General features: G+C 36.0%; 1 protein-coding gene across 2 annotated transcripts; it reads left to right on the forward strand.

Annotated features, from left to right (window-relative positions):
* Positions 1-789: 789 nt before the first annotated feature.
* On the forward strand, positions 790-19707 carry UBLCP1 (ubiquitin like domain containing CTD phosphatase 1). 2 transcript variants are annotated; one of them, XM_041750359.1, is made up of 11 exons: positions 803-1109; positions 4237-4434; positions 5214-5305; positions 5702-5787; positions 5871-5986; positions 6995-7093; positions 9779-9816; positions 10311-10409; positions 13568-13684; positions 17113-17240; positions 18596-19707. In XM_041750359.1, exons 2-11 carry the CDS (start codon positions 4281-4283, stop codon positions 18621-18623), a joined length of 957 nt encoding a protein of 318 aa, XP_041606293.1. In that variant the 5' UTR covers positions 803-1109; positions 4237-4280; the 3' UTR covers positions 18624-19707. The 2 variants fall into 2 exon arrangements, with proteins under 2 accessions (XP_041606294.1, XP_041606293.1); XM_041750360.1 differs by lacking the exon at positions 10311-10409 and having other exon boundaries at positions 790-1109.
* Positions 19708-20072: the final 365 nt, after the last annotated feature.

A 20072-nucleotide genomic window follows, 5' to 3' on the forward strand; every position in this document is an offset into this window, starting at 1 on the left:
ACATAAAATAGTGTTTGTCTTGTCTAAAAAACTGGGAAGACACGAAACTTGGCTTTTTGCTTTCCTTCCATCGTGGCCAAAACGGGAACGTGAATTATTTACATCACTGGGAAGTAGAAGTAAAAATATATGTAATTCAAAGACCGGTGCATAGCTCAGACCAATATTATGTCGGCATTTTCCCTTCCACATCAAAATCTAAGTTTTATTTGGCGCCATATGCAACAATCTAGCGGCAATTTTTTGTTTTTGTTTTTTTGCCTGACAGCAAGTGACGCCCGTTGAGAGCTTGTTGTATGCATCAGATAGGGGCTGCTCTGAATTTCCACTGAAGTCTACAATTCTTTTGTCTGGGCTTGTAACTGGCTTTCCTCGCATTCAGAGGGAAGAGGCAGTGGAGGTGGGGACGGGCAAGTGGAGGTAAAATTCGATACGCGGCTTTGGTGGCCTCGATGGCAGCTCTCGTACTGAGATCTGCTTCTTTGGTTCTCGGAGTGACTTAGGCTTGCCCCTTCCCTTTTCTGCGGGTCCTCAGTCTACCCTTGCATAAAACGGGCGGAAGTCCAAGCTCCTAAAACCACTCAAGTTGGAGGCCCCTGGTGCCGGGGAGGGGGCTCAAGTCTTCAGCCCTCATCCGGAACACAGCAAAGCCACACGAGTCCCAGGCTCGAGTCCTACGAAGGTCTCCGCACACCTCGGCAGCCGGGGCCACGCCGCCGACCCACCTCCGCCGTCAGCGCAACAATACGGGAGACGTCACCCCGCGGCGCCCCGCCCCGCTCCGCGCCCACGGGCGGGCGCATGCGCAGACCGGCGAGGGCTGGCCCCTGTCCGAGGACCCCAGCTGTTCGCCCCGCGGTCGCAGGCCACAGTCTCGGAAAGGCCTGGCTCCCGCGCCCGGTCGGGAGATCCCTGGCAGCCGCTCTCTAGGATTACCCTGCCGGAGACGGACGCGGGAAGCCGCCGCGCAGTCTCCAGCGCGTTTCCGTTTCAAACCTGAACTTCCGGTTCGTTAGCCGGTTCCGGTCCCCGCTCCTCACTTCCGGCCGCCGTCGGTTCCGCTGTGGCCGGTTCCTGCGTCCACTGCTGCGGGCCCCGCGGCTCTCCAGGTGAGGGGACCGGGGCGCTGCCCCGGGGGAGGCGGTCGGGGCCGGGGGGCCGCCGCGCAGCGCTGCAGTTCGCGCGACGCGGCCTCCACGGCGGCCTGCGGGCGCCCCGGGCCGCGTCTGCCCTGGTGTGCGGCCCAGGCCGTGGCCCCCGGCAGCTCCTCGCCGGGCCTCCGCCCTCCCGTCTGGCCTCCGCGCTGGTGCCGGGGGCTCCCCGAGCCCCAGTGGGTTTTGCGTCCCCAGACTCCATTCCTCCGCCCTTTGGGTTTGTCCGTCGCTCCGCCTCCCCCCCCCCCCCCCCCCGGTGAAGGCCTGGGCCTCGGGTTCTTGGGGTGCCTGCGACGCCCGCATGCGGCCTAGGGCGTTCGCTTCCCGTAGCTGCCGCCGCTGCGCCGGAGGCTGGTTGAGGACTTCACCTCCCCTCGGCGCCCCCGGCGTTCGCTTTTGCTGTTAGTTTCAGGTTTCCGCAGCTTGCGGCCTTGGACAAAATTGTTTTCTTTTTCAGTTTTCTAACGTGGATACAATGAAGGCCATAGTCGTCAGTTCAGGAATGCAAAGATCAAGTGAGATAAGTTGTTTCAGCAGGTGGCGGCTGTGGTCATCGCCACCAGTCGTCTTGGGCTTTACAGTTCACAAAGTGCTGTCACAGGTGTTGTCTCATCCGTTAACACTGTTCTTGTTAACTCAATATCGCCTCATTTTGAGGTAGGAGTTTTGGAATTGGAATTGGCCGGACGGGTCCGTTCAGTAGGGTAGGCGGAACTCACCCAAACAGCTGTTCTTGACTCTACGTTCGCCGTAGAGGTTGCGGTCCTTACCTGGGTAGTAGTTTTAATTGCCGTCACCCCTACCCCAAATCATTTTTCGGTGTATTAACCTGATAGGACCTAGACTGATACAAAGTATTAGAATTGTGTGAGAGAGGAGCTTAAATGGGAAAACATAAAATGACTCCTGCATTTGCGCTGTGTGTTCCCTTGGGAGTGATCTGAATATTGGAGAAATGAGGTTCAAAAGCAGTTTTAAGGACTCTGCATTTAAGATTTCGAGGGTGTTTGTTTTGTTAACGCTTGGTCGTTCAGAGCAATTGCCAACTTGGAATTCCCACCAGGGTGTAGGTGTACAGTGTATAGCATTTGTATACTACTCTACTAAGCATGCAGAGCCCATTGCCATCTGGTATGTTTTCTTTTTTAGCTGAGAAAATTGAAGAGTTTAGAGCACTGGCTCTCAGACTTTTCGTATGCCTCAGAGACGGGGTGAGGGGGAGGCTGGGACAGGGATTGTTAAAACACAAGTTGCTGGGTTCTTTTCTCTCCAACCCCCGTTATGTTTATAGCAAGTTACCAAGTACAGTCATGCTGTTGCTTGGTCTTAGACGATGCTTTGAAAATACTGGTCTAGAGGTGAAATGACTTGCCCAGGCTCATCTGGAGCTCAGAGGATGTTACTCCAAACTCTCTGCTCTCGCCCCACCCCCAGCACAATGTAAACTCTGTTAGTGGTGGTTGCATTCTTAACTCTTGTAAATTTTCATTTTTATTGCCACCTTCACAGAGGAATAATGTTTAAATCACATTTTAGTTTGGCTCGAAAGGTCTTTTTGGCACTTAATATTGAGAATCATAACATTTCCTAGAGCAAGTTATCTCAACAGAATGCATTGCCCTAAATTACTACTTTAAATTTCAGTAGAGCAGGTACAAACCTATGAGCGTAAGTATAATTGATTTTCTAGTGCTTCCTCTAGTGGACACGTTGAAGACATCTTAAGTTCCTACGTTATTTTTGTATGTAATGATTCACAGTTTGTCTTCTTGCATTGGTTATTATCCAGGGAGAATGCAATCAAATGTTTCCTTAAACAAGTGATAGCATCTGGAAATGGAGATTAGGAAATTCAGTTCTCTGACCTGGGGGGAAATGGACTTAGGAAAATTGATAAAAAGTATTAAGAGAGAAAAGACCTACATGCCATTGTTGATGAGAATAACAACCACTATTTAATCTTGTGTACTTTTATCTGTGCCTGTGGGTTTTTATTTACTGATCTTTGATGCTTTGCCTCCTGTAGGTCCCAATTCAAGAGAGGCAGTTGTGATGTAGAGGAAGAAACATGAGATTTAGTCAGAAGACCTGTTCAGTTACCGCCTGTGTGCCCATTAGCAGATTACTTAGCCTCTCTGAAGTCCCATTTTTTTAATTGCAAAAGAGGGATGATTCTTATCAACCCTGTTAAATGACATTGCATAAAAACTTTCCAATTTATTAAATACTAAACAAATAATGACGATGCTTTTTATTTAGCACAGTGCCTGGAACACATCAGCTCAGATTTTTTTTTTTTAAGATTTTATTTATTTATTAATGAGAGACACAGAGAGAGAGAGGCAGAGACACAGGCAGAGGGAAAAGCAGGCTCTGTGCAGGAAGCCCATTGTGGGACTCAATCCCGGGACTCCAGGGTCACACACTGAAGGCGGCGCCAAACTGCTGAGCCACCCGGGCTGACCGTCAGCTCAGATTTTTAAGAAAATTTATTTAGATGATGCTTATTTTTGTAGTGCTTACTATGTGTCAGGTCTGTATGACTTACAAATATTAGCTAATTTAAGCCTCATAAGAACCCCAAAGTAGAAATATTCTCATCCTCAGTTTACAGAGAAGGAAACTTAGGCACTAGAAGTCTGGTAACTTCCCAAAGTAAAATAGCCAATAAGTGAGAGAGCTGGGATCTAAACCCAGGTACTATGGCTCTAGGGTTTGCACTTTTAACAACTCACTGTGCCACTTCTCAAGTGTTACTATGAATGGTCCATGATGGAGGAACTGACCTGTAACATAAACCTGGTCAAACAGAGAGGGAGGGATAGGTAGCTGATCATTGCAGAGTATTAGGAAGTAGTAACTTTAAGCCAAAAATTGGGAGGGTAGGGGAATTTTAACTTTGAGGCCTAATAACTTTTGGTGTTCTGGTAACATTTCTGTAAGGAGAAAATCTTGTTTCTCCACCATCCAGTTGTAAAGTAGGACTCAAACTGCATTGCTTCTAAAACTTAGTTACAAATTTAGCTGCTGTCTTTGATGTATCTGTTTTAACTTATTTACTTGTATATCCCTTTCTTTTTAGGTATCTTTTTCTGAGTGAAAGCTGCTTGATCATATGTTTCAAGGATGGCTCTTCCTATCATTGTAAAATGGGGTGGACAGGAATATTCAGTGACCACACTTTCAGAAGATGATACCGTGCTAGATCTCAAACAGTTTCTTAAGACTCTTACAGGAGTGCTACCAGAACGCCAAAAGTTACTTGGACTCAAAGTTAAAGGTAATTCTCTCCTCACTTTAAACTTTTTGCATCGATACACTTATGAATTTTCATGTTATTTTTTTCTCTTTAATAAGTCTTTCTCCTTTAGATTTCTTTGTTAGGGATATCCCTAAAATTGCTGTATGATAAAAATAATATTAAAAATTACTTGAAAATACCACCGCTGTTAAGATTACTTTTGAGTCCTCTGACAGTTGGTGTTTGCTTGTTAAACCTGTGGTGCAGAAGTCTCAGGTAAAACAGTGTAGTTTCTGACATCTGTGTTCTAGCACAGCTTTTTCATTACAGCTGGGTTCTTATACTCTCCCTAAGTTATCTTTTCTGCTTCAAAAGTAATGTTTTAAAATGATGATTTAAAAATTATAAGCAGTGTTTATATCCAGTTCGAAAGGGACTTTCATGGTGTTTGTGTTTGGCATATCATTGAAGAGTGAATTTTGGGTAGCAAAAAATCTCGAGTTTTGTCTTAGGTGCTCAGTGTTCAAGACTTTCTGGAAAACATCTTCATCTTGAACAACAAACTAAAATATTTTGTTTAGCTAGTTGAATAAAGATGTTCCTCTGAGATGGAGTTGGGGAAAAAACAAATTTCTTATTAGTTGCTACTTGTTAGTGTGTTAGACATTGCTAATTCAGCAGTGAAAGCTTGTTAATTTAAGAAAAAAAACTGCTGTGGAATCTGTACCAAACCTTTTGATATTAGGGTTTTTTATAATGGGATAGTGAAATCAGCACCTGAACTTTAGTGAGAAAACAGTCATTTGCTTGTATTGTAGGCAAACCTGCAGAAAATGATGTTAAGCTTGGAGCTCTCAAACTGAAACCAAATACTAAAATCATGATGATGGGAACTCGTGAGGAGAGCTTGGTAAATGTTTACTTTTGTTACCATTTGTCCCTTTGAAGGTATTATGATTTATGTTACACTGTTGTATCATGGTTTTAATTGTAAAATTGTCAGTTTTGCAGTCCGTGAAAAATAAAAGCTTCACGGTATATGTGGTATTAACTCAGCAGAAAACAAATACTAGGGAACTTTTAGTATATAGTTAGCATAAGCATAGTAGTCGTGCAAATGGTCAAACTTAACACGGTAAATCTACTCAGTGAATGTATATTATGAATTATAAAACGTGGAAATTTCCTCACAGTGTGTGCTTGAAAGATTCTTGATCTTGGACTGTATCTTTTATTTGCTTTTTATGCATGTATTTGTTATGTTAAAGATAATCTGGTAAAACAAAACTCTTTTTCATCTTAATAGGAAGATGTCTTAGGTCCACCTCCTGACAATGATGATGTTGTCAACGACTTTGATATTGAAGATGAAGTAGTTGAAGTAGAAAATAGGTAAGTACTTTATACTATCAAAGGAAGTGGGTTGTAATGTCTGAAAAAACTGAATGTTTCACCTTATTTTATTTTTCCATTAGGGAAGAAAACCTACTGAAAATTTCTCGTAGAGTGAAAGAGTATAAAGTGGAAATTTTGAATCCTCCTAGGGAAGGGAAAAAGCTTTTGGTACTAGATGTTGATTATACATTATTTGGTAAGTCAGCTAAAATTGCGCTTTACCTTCTGTTACCCATAACAACTCTTTTTTTCCTTTTATTTTTTTTTTCCAATATGAAATATTTAAAAGTTTTTCTTCTTATTATAAAAAGTATATCATTTATTGTAGAAAATACTAAAATTATCTGTAATTTCAAACCCCCAAAATAACTATTCTTATATTTTGATGTGTATCTTCCAGAGTGTGTTTGTATGTATATCCTTTCTACTTTTGCTTAATGATATTTTGAATATTTCAGTCATTTAATATTATTCTTTGTGAATTAAATACAGTTTTTGGTTACCGCTACTCTAGTTTGTGGATGTATCTTAATTTAAGTCATTCTCTATTGATTAACATTTAAATTTTTTGAGGATTATTTAAAAATCATTTTTGGTATTTTATTCCTGGTTTTCCATTTAATTATATTCAGGGCAGATTTTTAAATTTAAAGTTTCTCATAATAGCAAAAAAGAAAGATGTTAATCTCATACTGTAATATTGCTAAGAAGTGATTAGTTAACTCTTGATATTAGCATGAATTTATTTACTTCTAACCCTAAACTTTAAGTACAGATCATAAATTAATGTATACTTATTTAAAAATTTGATTATTAAGTTAGTTGGGCCTGTCATTTTAGTAAAATGTGATTGTGTCTGGAAGGTGAATGGCTAAAAGTGAGTATAGGTGCCTCTAGTTTGTTTTTCATGTCACAAAATAACGTCTGTATTTTAAAGACTACCTGAAAACTAAATTTACAGTTACTATATGAGCCTGAATTCTGGACATTGCTCCTCACAAATTAACCAAAAGACATTCATTAAAACTGGATCACAAAGATATTAAATTGCGTGCTTTGAAAGACACTTGTTTGTCAGCCAGTGTAATTCAGTCTCAAGTATTTTACATTTGAATGTTTGTATTACATTTCATAATTTTCACTGATGTCAGGTACTTGTCCATGGTAAGAAACTAGTAAACATCTATAACTGATTTTCTTTTAGACCATAGGTCTTGTGCAGAGACTGGAGTGGAATTAATGCGGCCATATCTTCACGAATTCCTAACATCTGCATATGAGGATTATGACATTGTTATTTGGTGTAAGCTATATTTTTTGTTTAGATTTCCATGGGAATAATGTTGCTATTTTATAAAATCTGACATAAAATGGCCTGTAGTTAAATATGATACATTTTTCATTTTTTTAAGCAAATTTCTGATGAAACATGTTTGACATTCTTGCATTACAGTATAAACTTATATGTATATTTAGCAATACCACTGAAGTAGTCAAATACAGAAAGAATGTAGATTATGGTGTCAGAATAAAAATGATCTTATTTTTCATAAGACCCTACCATGATTAGGAACTTTTCTTTCTCATCTTTACTATAGAATCTTTGATGCTTCAGGATATTGTTGCTTTCTCCTTTCTTTATCACTCTAGTTTCAAAACACTTGGAGAAAGACGTATAAAAAAAAATCACAGTGATGTTGTTCTTCAGAAATAAAGGAATATGAATTTACTTAAGGAAAATTAAATGGACTAAAGCAGTATTACTCAAATTGTGGTCTGTGGACCATTCCAGGAACTTACAGGTCTGTGATAAGATCATGAGTTTGCTCCACAAAGTAAATTTACTACATTACTGAGCACACTTTTTAGTTCAATAGACATTTTTTTGTGGCAAGACTTTATTGAGAAGGGAAACAGTGTATTAATTTATATCTTACCTCCCTACAAACATTTAAAGTGGCTTCTTGGCAAGCCATAGGCAGAAAAGAGCTGATTGTGAATTAAATGAAATCTTACCAGTTAAAAATGCTGCATTTTTGATGAGTGACTACATAGTTGGTACTTCAGTCTTTAAATTTCCTTTGTACTTTTCCTTTTAGTTAGAGTATCTCCATTGTTCAGTATTAATATGAGTTTGCAGCCATTAAGATTAAATATAGAGTTAAATACATAGTTTTCTGGCTTATGAGATACAAGGAGGAAAGCTTCCTGGGAACAAATTTTTGTTTAGCAACTGACACCTGAGATAACATTTGAGAAAAAAGTTTTTCCTCTAAATGTTATTAACGTAGCTTTAGAAATTTAGAGATTTTTTTTTACAGTCATATGTTTAAAATAAGTTATTTTTGTAAAGTATGATATTTTATGGTAGTATGTTGAAAGGGGCCCTTCACTTTGTTCTAAATAAATTAAATTTTTAAAATTCCAACTTTGTCCTTACTTTGTGACACTGGGCAGGTCAGTTAATCTTTCTGAGCCTTAAGTTCCCCATCTGAGAAATGAAGATAAATAAACCTACTTTATAGAGTAGCTATAAGAATAAAAATATTATTATAGCAACTAGTACCATGTCTGACATAATTACTTAATTGGAAACCCTTTTATTAGCTATGACTTGTTTTTCATCTGGGGATTGTAGACCCAAAATAGATACTGAATTTAAGAAATTTTTCCCTTTTTCATGATTGTTGTCATTATAGATCTATCATATATATCGTATCTATCTATATATATATATAGATATATATTTATTAACTGATCAGTTTTGTGCATTAGGTGATTCAGTTTTTGTGTATGTGTGCTAAAGATTTTTATTTTGAGAACTCAGGTACCTCTTTTGCCTTTAAAAAATACATAAACACACGTATACATGCTTTAACAATTAAACTCCTTTTCCCTTTTTAAACATTTTACTTGGTAATAGTAATGTAGTTTTAGTCCGATAACTTGGGACGAGAAGGGCATATAAAATTGAGGACTGAATTTTATTTTATTTTATTTTATTATTATTTTAAAAAATTTTTTAATTTATTTATGATAGTCACAGAGAGAGAGAGAGAGAGAGAGAGGGGCAGAGACACAGGCAGAGGGAGAAGCAGGCTCCATGCACCGGGAGTCCGACGTGGGATTCGATCCCGGGTCTCCAGGATCACGCCCTGGGCCAAAGGCAGGCGCGAAACCGCTGCGCCACCCAGGGATCCCGAGGACTGAATTTTAATATCAGTGATTTCAAAACTGGTTGATGTCTGACAATGAGCAAATACATGACAGAATTTATGAATTCAGTTGTCTCAGACTCATTGTTAAAAGCTCCTAGGCTCAATGAGCACTGAATTTCCTGAGCCTGGCAAAATGCTGATTTTCATTGGCCCTAGTGATCTCTAACATCAACTTTTGGCATGTAACATTAATCTACTTATATTGACATATATGCCAGTGCATTGTATGGCAGTGGGAACATGGAGATAAATTGGAGATCCAGGCACCCTATATTTAAGTTTGGATTGATAGAGAATAGTGTCAGGGCTGTTTTTAAACAGGAGTTTTGGTCTTGATTTATAAATTTCCTAGATTCAAAATTCTTTTGAATATTGGTTACCTGTATCTTTTAGATAAAAGTTGTTAAATTTCTATTCTGTATTGATACACTAAAGATAAGTTTATCGGGCAGCCCGGGTGGCTCAGCGGTTTAGCACCGCCTTCAGCCCAGGGGGTGATCCTGGAGTCCCTGCGTGGAGCCTGCTTCTCCCTCTGCCTGTGTCTCTGCCTCTCTTTCTCTGTCTCTCGTGAATAAATAAATCTTAAAAAAAAATTTTTTAAGTTTATTTTTATAAATACTTAAAATTATTGTAAATATGTTAGGAATTATTATTTGTGATTAATTCAAACTTTTAATCTTGCTTAGAAAACTTATTTATACAGAAGAAAAATTTTGTAAATGAAGTTGAAGCTTTTCATTTGTATCATATTATCATTCTTCATATTTTAGCTGCAACAAATATGAAGTGGATTGAAGCTAAAATGAAAGTAAGTGTTAGAAAATCCATTTAAGAATGTTTTGAAATTGCCATTTGTCTTTATGGAAGTTCCAAGTTGAATTAATTTCATTCTCAATGGAGGGCATTTAGTAGGTAAACAAATGTCTTTATCAGGAGTTGAGATGTGTTTAAAGTTTGTTTAGTGGTGGATTGTATTAAGTAATTAAGTCTTTTTCAAGAAAAAGTGGAGCTCCCCTTCCTTTTTCCCTCATTTTACAATAATGCTTTCTTCCCCCTTCTTTTGCTTTGGTGTGTAATACCTGTATTGAAGAAGGGATATAATCTGTTTCTAGTTTATTTTCTTTGGACTACCATTTGTTGGCTTAGCAAAAGGAGACTAAAAAACTTGGTAGTTGTTGAGCAAGGTGTGGTAGCCACTAGAGTAGAAAGTTGGGAAATTGTGGAAAATTGTAGCTGGAATATTCAGAAAGCCTGGAATTTTTCATATTATTGTATTTTAACCACATGAATATCTATTTATAGGAGCTAGGAGTGAGCACAAATGCAAATTATAAGATTACCTTCATGTTGGACAGTGCTGCTATGATAACAGTGCACACTCCAAGGAGAGGATTAATAGACGTAAGAAATCATTTCATTTCTGTTTGAAGACTTGTTTATTTTCTAATACTTTTTGTATTTATGTTGATGGAATAAAGTACAGAAAGTTGAGAAGGACGTTTGACTGGATAGTGAAGTATCAGTTGAGTTTGACATAGGAAGATGTATATAAGCTTAATAAATTGGAATTTTAATGATAGATCTTGAGCAAGACTGTCAAGAAAAGTCATGGATAATTGTCCCATGATGATGGGAGCACACTGTTGCTCAAAAAAGAGTAGGTGAGGAAAAATACCGAATATCAGCAAGGAAGATACTAGAAGCGAGCCAAAGCATATTCACCCTGTCTTACATAAAACTGATAAGTAAAAGCAGATACCATGATGCATGTACTTCAGTGTGATGTACATGTAGCACTGGAGAAGAGCAACAAGAATCATCAAAGAAAAGGGTTTAGCTAAAAAGATTAGGATTCTTTGTTTACTCATCAAGTAACCAGTCCTTTTATTGAACTCCTTCTAGAAAGTGTTGTGATAGTCACTGTTGGAGATGAGGAGACATGGTCTATACCTTTGGAAAGGACATGAACTAAGATTAACTGGGGAAAACTTAGCAAACTAGGAAAGCATAGGGGGGACTGTTGAAATCATCGAAATCCAAAACAGAATCCTTTAAGTGCATAGAGATGTATTCAATAAAGGTAATACTTCATACATCAAGGGAAAGACATTACCTACTAAAGTAGTACATTTATGAAATCTAAACAGTAAAAAAAGTTTGGGGAGTGTTAAACATAGTTGTGTTTATAATAATGAAAAATTTGAGAAATAAAAATCTGGTGGTTGCCAGAGAGGAGGTAAGTGAGAGGATGGATGAAATAGATAAAGGGGATTAAGAAAGACAAACTTCCAGTTATGAAATAAGTAATGGAAATAAAAATACAGCCTAAGGAATATATAGTCAGTAACGTGATAACGTTGTATGGTGACCGATGGTGCCTGTACTTCATCATGGTGAGCACTGAGTAGCGTATAGAATTGTTGAATCACTGTGTTGTACACTTGAAAGTAATAAAACCCTATATATTAATTATACTTCAAGAAAAAAATGAGTAAATATTCAATAGTAGGATATAAAAGCTTTTGTTCATCCAATCATTTGATGTAACAGAATATTAGTGATTTAAAAATTTTTCATGATACATCATTAAAGTTAAGGAAGTAGGGGAGGCGGCGGCAAAAAAAAAAAAAAAAAAAAAAGGAAGTATTTAGCAGTATTTGTAGACCATTAGAAAAAAATTTCATCCCTTATTTGGTTCAGGTTTCCCCTTAACAAAGGATCTGTGAACTCTAAAGCTGTTGATGTTTACAAAAAAAGACTGAAGGTGGGGTGCCTGGATGGCTCAGTCGGTTAAGCATCTGACTTGGTTTTGGTTTAGGTCATAGTCTCAGGGTCCTGGGCTTGAGCCCTGCATAGAGGCAAGCTTGGTGCAGAGTTTACTTGGAATTGTCTCCTTCTCTCCCCACGTGTGCACTTTCTCTCTAAAATAAATAAAATCTTTAAAAAAAAAAAAAAAGCCGAGGTAAATATATCCTTGGGTAATGGCTGGATTATAGGTAATTTAAAATTTTCCTGTGTGTTCATTTTTTTCCCCCTATAGTCGGCAGTATTAATTCTTTTTTTTTTTTTTTCAGCAGTATTAATTCTTAATTGAGAACAAAGTAGTCTATGTTTTATGGAACAGATGGCACTTGAGATAATTAGAAAATGACAGGACTATTTAAGAGGATATAGGATTTCTAACCCTGGGTGTCATAAACTGAAGCTCTTGTCCTATTTCTTGAGGCTTTTGTTAGCTAAGAAAATTAAAAATCTGGCTTATTGTATCAGTTCTATACTTGTCTTGAAGTATTTGGGGAGTTTGTTTCAAACAAACAAACAGTTTCAAACAGTTAATAACTAAGGCAAATAAACTATTTAAAATAATAAAATAATTTCAATAACATTCTTTGTAGTAGCTAGGAGATTAAGAAAAAAAGGCTTTCTCTCTATTAAAATAAGTTCTAGAAAGAGAATAAAACATTTTCAAATGACAACCTTTTTTTTTTTTTTTAAGATCTTATTTATTTATTCATAGAGAGAGAGGCAGAGACACAGGGAGAGGGAGAAGCAGGCTCCATGCAGGGAGCCCGATGTGGGACTCGATCCCGGGTCTCCAGGATCACAACCCAGGCCGCAGGCGGCGCCAAACCGCTGCGCCACCGGGGCTGCCCAAATGACAACCTTTATTATCATTTACTACCTTTTAATCTCCTATAACTATTTTTATCATGTAAATCGCATATTACCATAAATGAGACTCCTGTCTTCAGCAAAAAGTACTTCTAAAAATTAATTTATCTAAAAAGTGTTTCTGAATTGTAAAATAAACACATGATTCAAAAATAAAAATAAAGTATGTAATGAAAAGTATTCCTCCTCCTGGCCCTTTAGGCACTTAGTCTTCTCTTCCTACTATTCTCATGTGGTCTTTTGGAGACTTTATGCAAGTACCAACTGATATGAATATGTAAAGAGTTATCTTTTTGAAGGCTCATTTTAACAACTCAGAAACAAAAGTTAAGAATTTACAAATTATAGTGCTTTTGAAGTTAACCAGTTGCCCTAGAAATTGTGCACCTGTGCCAATCAAGACAGAATCAGTTTTTCGTTTTTCTCTACAAAATACTTAAATTCTGTATTAATAGAACTGGGTACATTGTTTGTTATTATGGTTTTCTGGTTTTGAAAACAGACCCCATGTGACAGTTAACCTCTGAGGGTCATGTTTTAGCCCAGGAAGTCAGTGACTGCTTAGCAAACAAATAAGTATTATAAATTCTTACATTTTAAATAATTACTCCTCCTTTGACCCCAAATTTTCATTTTAAAATTATGGAAAGTCTTATAGTAGGTTTAGTTAGGTAGACATGAACAGACCTTTCAGAAGTTAATATTGTGAGATCCATTGTGCTTTAAAGTGTGTTGCATCTCAGCTATGGTCTGTTCACACAGCCAGCTGTCACTGTCCTGCAGCAGTGCTGTGATGTATTTTGGGCATTTTTGAGGTATCTCTGCTTTTAAGGAAGGATGAACAATTACTGATAAAATTTCAATTAAATCTAAATTTTTATTCTAAGGTAAAGCCTCTCGGTGTTATATGGGGAAAGTTTTCGGAGTTTTACAGCAAAAAAAACACTATAATGTTTGATGACATAGGAAGAAATTTTCTAATGAACCCACAGAATGGACTAAAGGTAAGATATAATTTTACTTGCTATGCTTATGTAATCTGTAATTTGTGGTAGAACCTTAGCACTGTTGAATTTCATAAATTTTCTGAAGTATTGTATTATGGTCACAGGCAAGAAAGCTAACATATTTAGAAAAATTCATATACAGTTGAACATTCTCTCTCCCACATTGATATCTTCTTGGTTTGCCAACTCATTCAGGTGTTTTCTTTTTAGTTAGCTCTCTGGAACAACATGGACTTACTCAGTAAAAGCAACAGACATTTTATTAGGGATACAAATCTTGGGATTTCTGATGTTCTGGTTAGTTGGAAAGCTGGCAGTAAGGATTTGTTTTTTCCTTTTTAAACTGAAACTAAGGGTTTTGAAAATTCACACAGGGCAGTTAAAGATCTTAAAGCTATAAAATGCCAGAGCTAAGAATCTCAGTCATCTTGTCTGCCTTCTTTATATAAACAATCTGAGGATAAGAAAATTTGTAACTTGCCCAAAATCATGTATGCAACTGATTAATGACAGAATTTGAGTTAAAATCTTGGTGGCTTGATTCCTAGGCCAGTGATGGATCTTATCATTGCATTGAGTCATATGCAATCTTGTGTAGGCATGATAGTAACATCTAATCCTGGTAGCTTTGGAAGAAGTGTTTTTCTTGTGTGTTTACCAGGTGCAAGGTACAGAAAAACTTTTGAGAAAAGATTCAGTTTCTCTACACTAAATTCTTTATGAAATTAGTGGTTAATACTTCTTCAGGAAAGGAGGTGAAATGGTAATATTCATGGAATGATTTTTGAAGAGAGCTTTAACTTTAAAAAAAAAAAAATACAATGACTGGTTTTGTGTGTGTTTAGAAGAAACTTTTATTTTCCCAGCCCATATTTGGGTCCTACTTATCTCTGGTGCAGAGATGGTATAAATTTCTAGTTCTTCATGTTACTTTAGAGCAGGATTTTTTTTTTTAAACTAGTCATTCTGTAGAATCACTGAAGGAATTTCTAAAAATACATATCTACAGTCCCCCCCCCCCCAAGTTTTAATTCAAGAGAGGTATTTTTAAACATTCCACTAATCTCTCACATGTCTCCTTTTGAAACCTCTTTCAAGAAGATAGTTATTAATGATTTACCCATATTGACATACAAGCAGGTTTGAAATTGAGAAATATTCCTACTGTGTTTTGTTGTCATAGTTTCATAATGTTCTTGATGGAAGTCTCAAAAAAGATTTCACAGAGATCTTAAAGATGACTGCTTATTTTTAAAACAGTAAACCTATAATAATATAAGCTTGCCGATCTTAAGCTTTGACATAGAATATAGAAGGCTTTGTGAATGATGAATACACGACTGAATTTTGAGTTTTGGTCATGGGTAAATAGATACTCTGAAAACTTCCTTTTTATTTATACAAGGAAATGATATGAGAATGCAGATAATTCAGACCATCTTAAGTTTCTAAAAATGTTTCTTTGATATGAGACTATAGTGGTCATATATAGTCATCTTCTCTGCTAGTGAGATCATTTTTGAAGAATGGTACAATAAGACGTGATTATGCTAGAACAAGTGAAGTAAGATGAATAATAGACTTTTTTTTTTCCCCCACTTCACTTGTTTAAGTTTTAAATCCAGAGTCATAGGAGTATTTTAGTTTTGCTGTTTAATAGTGCTTATGACCAAGGGCCTTGGGCAACTAGGAATCACATTGTACTTTATATATATTAATAGTTTACAAGTTAACATGTTTTCTTTATAATTTTTATTTGATTTTGAAACATTACAGTATTGCCCAAGATTAGTCAGAAACTCATTTCACTACGTCACAATATCATGCCTCTTAACTTTTAGCCCCAGGGCTTAAGCAAGATCTGATTCCTCAAGAGAATCTTGATCTCCCACATTCATTGGTGCTGCTGTGAAGCAGCACTGCCCACTCTACCTGTCTGGAAGCAGGAACTCCTGCAAGTACTTGCTTCTGCACAGACTCACTCCGGTGCCGTGCAGGTTGTGGGAGCCCAGCTGACCAATAGCTGTGGAGATCCCCGGCACCTGTTCTGATGCGAGTAGAATACATGGAAAAGTTTTCTTCTATGCATTTCAGGCTTATGGTGTGTTTTTTCTGATAACAGAGAAGAAAGTGTATAAGACATATTTTAAATCTTTCCTATTCTTGATAGGTAGAATATGGACTTCTTTGTTCTCAACCAGTGACAGAATTTAATGTCATCTTTTTTTCAGTGTTGCTATGTAAAATTAATAACTAATAAGCAGTTTGCATTTTCTCTAAATCATAATAAGGATATATTAGTACTTTATTAAGTACAATTTAGTCCTTACATGTGTGTTTTAGAAGGATGATTTTTAAGAAACATTTTTTTATAAAATGAAAAAAGCCAAATATAATTAGAACTACATAGAATTATGTAACAAACTCCTATATGCATTATTCAGTTTAAACAACTTATTAATTCATAGATGATTATGCTTGCTCTGTACCCTACCTACTTCCCTCTCTGTAATACTTTGAAGCAAATCCCAGACATACCATTTCACCTAAAATTAATGAAAAAATTTTGGAAGGTTGTCTTGAGTTTTATAAAGATTTTTGAGCTGATATCTGAAAAAGCCAAACTCTATTGGAACTGTGACATATAGAAAAGTACATAAAATTTATAATTTAACTTATAATTTAACGAATTGTTATAAAAATAGCACATGTAATTACCACCCAAGTCAAGATATTAATATCCCTTACTAATTACAATTCTCTATCCTATCTACCATCCTGACTCTTATGCTTTTGAAATGAATGCTTTTTATCATAAAATATAACAACCTTAAAAATATGGAAAATATGACTTCTTTTTATGGAGAAACTTGTATAATTAAAAAATATTTTTATGGAGACTTTAATGATAAAAATGCTTGTGATAAAATGAGGGTACATGTTATATAAATCTATAATATTTTAGGTATATAAAATTTTATATAAAAACACTGAAATGAAAATCATCATTGTTAAATTTATCTCACTCTCCTGTTAGATCAAGCTTATATTTGGGTTAGCTTTTTACAAATTGAGTGACATGAATTAAGTTATTTAAGGATTGACCAAAGAGGAAAAAGTCTAGTAGTTTCTCTAGTAGAGAAGCCATGTAGGGCTCAAGTGCTGTAAGAAGGCTTGTGTTCTTAGTTTGAGACTGAAAAGATAATGTAAGGTAAATGAGGTGGAAGAGCTCTTAACCTCGCACTGTAAATGTTATACATTGACTGCCAGTTTATAACACTGAGATAGTGCAAGAGTCATTTTTAGTACTGACATCCCTAAGTGACATTTTAATCTCATTAACTGAATTTGATTGAGAGGATGGTATAGATTTGTGCTAGTTTCCTTATTGCAATGTGAAATGTTGAATGTTTATTTTCTAACAGATAAGGCCTTTTATGAAAGCTCACCTAAATCGAGATAAAGACAAAGAACTTTTAAAACTAACTCAGTACCTCAAGGAGATAGCAAAATTAGATGACTTTTTGGACCTAAATCACAAATATTGGGAAAGGTAAGTGCTAATTGCTTATTCATAATGAATGAAAACATTGGTGACCCTGGTATACACATAATTCTGAACTTTTATTTAAGATGGGTAAATTCTAAAACGATTTTCTAATGCAGTGACATCTCCCCCATAAGTATTTTTCCCTTTAATCTTAACCTCTACGTTGTTCATAAACCTGCATCTCTCGAGATCTTTAATACTTGTAGGAGAGAGGATTTGAGACTGGTACATATTTGTGATGCCGCTTACAAATTATTTTGTGATACTGGGTAGGTCACTCTTTTATAAATCATATAGGAAGATAGTCCCTGTTTTTTCATACTATAAAATAAGGTCAGGATAAAGTAAAATACACTAAAAATTTCCTGTTAAAAATCGCTCTACAAGTAGCCCCTCTGTATAGCAGAAAAATTAGAAAACTGTAATCCAATAGAGAAACAATTACTTAATGATTTTCCTTTCCAAAGAGAACCACCATTACCATCTTGATGTATGTTTTTCTAGTCTTTATTCAAAGTGCAGACATATGCACACATCTACATACAGACTGCATATGAACATTAAGATTCTGAAGCAGGGAAAACCCCTGGGGAAGTGGATGAGATTATAGTGTACTGCAATTAATTTTTTGGAATTCGATCTTTAAAGATCTGCTTGCATTAATACAGCAACAAAAGAAACTATTGATGTAATAATGACAGTTTGGCTTTTTAGATCATTCTGACATATAGCTTCTTATTAGATGATTCTCATAATCCTGTTAGGAAGGAAAGGCAGGCATTTTTATCCTCATCTCCAAATTATAGATAATGTAACAAGGCATAGAGATAATAAATGCCACAAAGCAAGCAAGTTTTGCACCATTAAAATGTGTCCAGATCTTCTGATTTTAAGAGCCCTTTCCCTACCGCCATACTACTGAGTATAGTAATTTGTAAATGTAAGAAATAGAAATGTAAAAATTTGGATTTAATGATAGATTCCTATAAAATAACATGAAAGAAAAATTGTTTACTTAGTAAATTAAAGTCTTTGTATCTTTACACTCTTGATCAGAGTCCTTTAGTTTGTTTCCACAGTCTTTACTCAAGAAAAATAGGAAAATTAGCCTCTTCATGCCTGTAAAATAAGTTCTAAAAGAAAGCTCTTCATAGAGCTGTTGTGAGGACTGAGTGAATTAATACCTATACTTAAAACAATGGTTGGTACATTAAACAATCAACAGGTATTCACAACTATTAAAATTATTACTCATCTGGAGAAATTTTGAATGAACTGCTTCCTTTGGGAAGAGAATTAGATTGTTATTGTGAGTTTATCATGAAATAGCTTAGACATCTTTACTCTTTTTCTTTCAGGTATCTGTCAAAGAAGCAAGGACAGTAGTTACAAGTTATATTGGCAGTTACTGAGGATACTTGAGATCACGAACTTCTTGCTTTTATGCTAGACATCATTATGATAGTGCTGGACACTGCAGCGAATATCAGACTGCTTATACTTGGTCTTCCAGTTTTTTGTAAATTTAATTTTATATTTTTTGAAGATCATAGCAATATGCTAAAAAAAAAAATCCTTTTCCCCCCTATATGAATATACTGTTACTCTTGAAAAATATTTTCTCCAGCATTGAGTACTGAGTTTTTTTCCCCTATATAACACACAAAAGTGGACAAAAATGTATACTCAGCAATGTCATTTTGTGGCTTTAGAAACAAGTTATGTCTTGTGTTTTTGTCTCATTCTGTTATTGTCTGACTAAATCTAAGACCAAACCCATCTTGAAACTACTGCTTTTTCCCATTTAAACCCCCCAAAAATAAGTTTTTGAATAAGGAACCTAGTTTGGTATGCTTAAAATCACCAAGATTTTTTTATTCTTTTGTCATAGACACAGTTTCTTTTCTTACTGTGCACTATTTACATCTCTAAATTTTTCTGCTGTCTCAGTTTGGTCTATATGTGGGTCCATGTTCTTTGAGTAAAACTGGAAAACGTCAGCTGTGATACAAGTGTGTCTCATAGTATGAGAAATAGAAAACATAAGACTGAATATGAACAATAAAAACTAAGGAACAAAAGTTATTTCTTTTTGGTGGCTAAGTAGAAGCACTTCTGCCTAAAACCATTGTCATAAAAGCAATTAAAGGCATTACATTTTTAAGTGGGACACATCACTGGTTCAGCCCTAAAAAGCATGAACAAAAAGTTTTTGTTCTGTTCCAGCTATCTCTTGTCTAAGTGCAAACACTGTGTTTCAGTGAAAATATTTAGCCATAAGAATAAAAAAAAAAAGTTTTGCAATGCTTACGCCTGCAGATATGTAATGTGACCACTGTTTTGTGTTGACAGTATTGCTTTATACAGTTACTGTATTTGAAAGGAATCTGATCCTTTCAAATAAACATGGTGTATATTGTTCTTACGGGACTATTTCAGTGGTGTAAATAATAAATACTTTTTCTTAAAACATTGGTTTTGCTTTCTCCTGTCGCAAGTATTTTGCCTCTTTGTTGAATCATAAAGTAAAATAAACATTAGGCTGAGGCAAGGACTTCTTGAAAGAAACTAATGTACATGGTTTAAAAGTGTGTATATCACTATTCATTCAGGATTGTTTTTAGCAGCTACTCAGATATGTTAAATTACTTAGTTCTAATAAGTACCACATTTTCAGGAAGATAAGCCATTTTTCTTTCTGACAGGTTATTATAAAGTTACACAGTGCAGAAGAGTTTGAGAACCGTTAAGTAACTAAAATGATTCAATTAAAAACATGTTTCTAAATTAAGAGGCTAAATTTAAGTATTTAAGGATGAAGTAGAATTTTTTGGA

The sequence above is a fragment of the Vulpes lagopus genome, chromosome 3 (assembly GCF_018345385.1).
Source record: "Vulpes lagopus strain Blue_001 chromosome 3, ASM1834538v1, whole genome shotgun sequence".
In the NCBI taxonomy this organism is placed as follows: domain Eukaryota; kingdom Metazoa; phylum Chordata; class Mammalia; order Carnivora; family Canidae; genus Vulpes; species Vulpes lagopus.

Excerpts from the sequence above, each read along its gene's own strand:
- UBLCP1 (XM_041750359.1), top strand. The coding sequence starts at position 4,281 with ATGGCTCTTCCTATCATTGTAAAATGGGGTGGACAGGAATATTCAGTG. Across the intron at positions 5,788-5,870 it reads GTAGTTGAAGTAGAAAATAG|GGAAGAAAACCTACTGAAAA; the intron begins GTAAGTACTTTA and ends TTTTTCCATTAG. Across the intron at positions 9,817-10,310 it reads GGATTGAAGCTAAAATGAAA|GAGCTAGGAGTGAGCACAAA; the intron begins GTAAGTGTTAGA and ends ATCTATTTATAG.